The sequence below is a fragment of the Chiloscyllium plagiosum genome, chromosome 26, assembly GCF_004010195.1.
Source record: "Chiloscyllium plagiosum isolate BGI_BamShark_2017 chromosome 26, ASM401019v2, whole genome shotgun sequence".
NCBI classification, from domain to species: Eukaryota; Metazoa; Chordata; class Chondrichthyes; order Orectolobiformes; family Hemiscylliidae; genus Chiloscyllium; species Chiloscyllium plagiosum.
Genome location: NC_057735.1, coordinates 50,535,480 through 50,538,185, shown reverse-complemented (window position 1 = coordinate 50,538,185; position 2,706 = coordinate 50,535,480). Strand labels below are relative to the sequence as shown.

Sequence of the window (2,706 nt, the reverse complement as noted above, 5' to 3'; positions counted from 1 at the left end):
CCAATGTTCTTGGGTCCTCCTTCCTTCTCCCTGACCAGCCCTTGTCTGTCTCCACTCTGCCCTCAGTCCCACACTGTCTACCCACTCCCCTCACTTCAACTGTCTACTCTCTTGATTCTTTCCCTCTTTTCTCACTCTCCCTTTATGCTCCTTCCTCTCACCCTCGTGCTTTCTTTAATCTAGTTGCAACTTCAATCATCTCTCTCTCCCTCATTATGGCCTCTTGGCCTCCTCACTCCCTTTTTCATGGCTTTTACATTCTTTATCTATCCCTCATTCCCTCTTTTGGTCTCTCTCACTCTCTTCTCTCTCATGCCCCTTATTTCCAGTATGTCCCATATTCTAACCCTTTAGCCTCTGTTGTTGTGTAGTTGGTCTTGGAGGAGGTCATAAAGCTAATTCTATTCCTGTGTCGGTTTCTCAGCCCCTAGAGAGAGTGTGCTCTCCAATCTTGAAGACACCATGAAGTCTGTGTGAAATCAAGTTGGCACTAATGAGTTTTGAAGATGTTGGGGGTGACATGCCCCTGGAGAGTTGGTCAGAATCCAACGCCAGCTGTATGAGCCCATTGTGTACATGGAGAAAGCTAACTGGATATCAGCACCTCACCAAAAATATCCTGAGTGAGCCAGACTTGGAGCCGCGGTATGAGATGGAAAAGCTATTGGAGCAGGAAGGCAGTCACAAGGTTATCATCAATGTGGCTGGCATGAGGTTTGAGACACAGCAGAAGACCCTGGCCCGGTTTCCAGACACATTACTGGGGGATCCCCTCCGCTGTCTGCCTTACTTTGACCCCCTCACCAACCAGTATTTCTTTGACAGGAACCGGCCGAGTTTTGATGGGATTCTCTATTATTATCAGTCAGGTGGTAAGCTTCGGAGACCTGTCAATGTACCCCTGGATGTCTTCACTGATGAGATCATCTTCTACCAGTTAGGTCCTGAAGCCATGGAGCAGTTTAGGGAAGAGGAGGGTTTCATCAAGGAGTTGGAGGTTCCTCTTCCTGTGAGGGACAGCCTCAAGCAGCTGTGGTTAGTTTTTGAGTACCCGGAGAGTTCAGGGGCAGCCCGCGGAGTAGCCTTGGTCTCTCTATTGGTCATCATTATCTCCATCATTGTATTCTGCCTGGAGACACTGCCTGAGTTTCGGGAAGGTCCTGAGCTAGGTAGCCCCAGCCATTTGGCTAACCCAACACAAAGCAATGTCACCAATGCCGATCTCTTCACCGATCCCTTCTTTCTCATTGAGAGCTTGTGCATGATCTGGTTCTCCTTTGAACTGCTGGTCAGATCCGTGGTTTGTCCCAGTAAGCGTGACTTCTTCAGTGACATAATGAACATCATCGATGTGATTGCCATCATCCCATACTTTGTAACTCTCATCACTGAGCTGGCAGAGCAGGAGCAACAGGTGGGCAATGGACAGCAGGCCATGTCCCTGACCATCCTGAGGGTCATCCGCTTGGTCAGAGTCTTTCGGATCTTCAAGCTGTCCAGACACTCCAAAGGGCTACAGATCCTTGGGCAGACCCTGAAGGCGAGTATGAGGGAGCTGGGTCTCCTCATCTTCTTCCTCTTCATTGGCGTCATCCTCTTCTCCAGCGCTGTCTACTTTGCTGAGGTGGATGAGCCCCAGACTCAGTTCACCAGCATTCCTGATGGCTTTTGGTGGGCAGTGGTGACCATGACAACAGTGGGGTATGGAGACATGTGTCCTGTAACCATAGGGGGTAAGATGGTGGGGACTCTGTGCGCCATTGCTGGAGTGTTGACCATTGCCCTCCCTGTGCCCGTCATTGTCTCCAACTTTAACTACTTCTATCACCGAGAAACAGAGAATGAGGAGAAGCTGAACCTTCAAGAGAGTCCAGAGCATCCTTCTCTGCTCCTGACATCTTCTGTCCCACGAGACTGCATTGCTTCCATCAACAAAATGAGAACATCTAACCCCACTGAAAAATGTTCATAACCTGGAACTATACACTGGCTACCCCACTCTGGGCAGTCCATCCCCAGCTCAACACATCTGCTCCTCACATTTTACCATGGACCTGGAAGAGGCCCTTCAACCCCTTCTGTCTGTCCAAAAATTCAAATCAAATCAGATATGTATCGTAACTCCACTGGATGGTGCGTGAGCGGGTCACAGGCCCTTTCCAGAGTCACAGGAAGGCAGTTGGGTTATTTTGTTACAAGTGGGTGGAGTTTTTCTGAGTGCTTGGGCTACTGGACTCGCAATGGGTAGGTGATGGGGAAGAGGCATGGACAAGGTCAGAGGCTGTGTGAAAGTGTTTGTGAGGCTGCCAATGGGTTGCGGGTCAAAGGGTGAGTGAAGGTAAGATTGTGAATGTAAGAATGTGAGGGTGAGGGTTTGAGAGAGAGTGTAGGAAGTTGAGTGAACATGAGATTGAGGGCGTGAGGGTGAGTGACCATGAGGGCGAGTGAATATAACAGTGAGGATGTGATGGTGAGAGGGAATGGACAAGAACAAGGGAGTGAAGGTGAGTGAACAGGAGGGTGTGGGTGTGATGTTGAGGGTGAGTGTGGTAGTGGAGGTGAGTGTGTGATGGTGAGGGGGATAGTGGAGGTGAGTGTGTGATAGTGTGATGGTGAGTGTGATAGTGGAGGTAAGTGTGTGAGGGTGTGACGGTGAGTGTGATAGTGGTGGTGAGTGTGTAAGGTTGTGATGGTGAGTGTGATAGT

The 2,706-nt window shown here is 49.7% G+C and overlaps 1 protein-coding gene across 1 annotated transcript; it reads left to right on the top strand.

Moving 5' to 3' along the window:
• Nucleotides 1–520: 520 nt before the first annotated feature.
• On the top strand, nucleotides 521–1,972 carry LOC122562956 (potassium voltage-gated channel subfamily A member 10-like). Its single transcript, XM_043716258.1, has one exon. It carries the CDS (start codon nucleotides 521–523, stop codon nucleotides 1,970–1,972), a length of 1,452 nt encoding a protein of 483 aa, XP_043572193.1.
• The last annotated feature ends 734 nt before the right edge of the window (nucleotides 1,973–2,706 follow it).

Coding starts and splice junctions, on each gene's coding strand:
- LOC122562956 (XM_043716258.1), top strand. CDS start 521: ATGCCCCTGGAGAGTTGGTCAGAATCCAACGCCAGCTGTATGAGCCCA.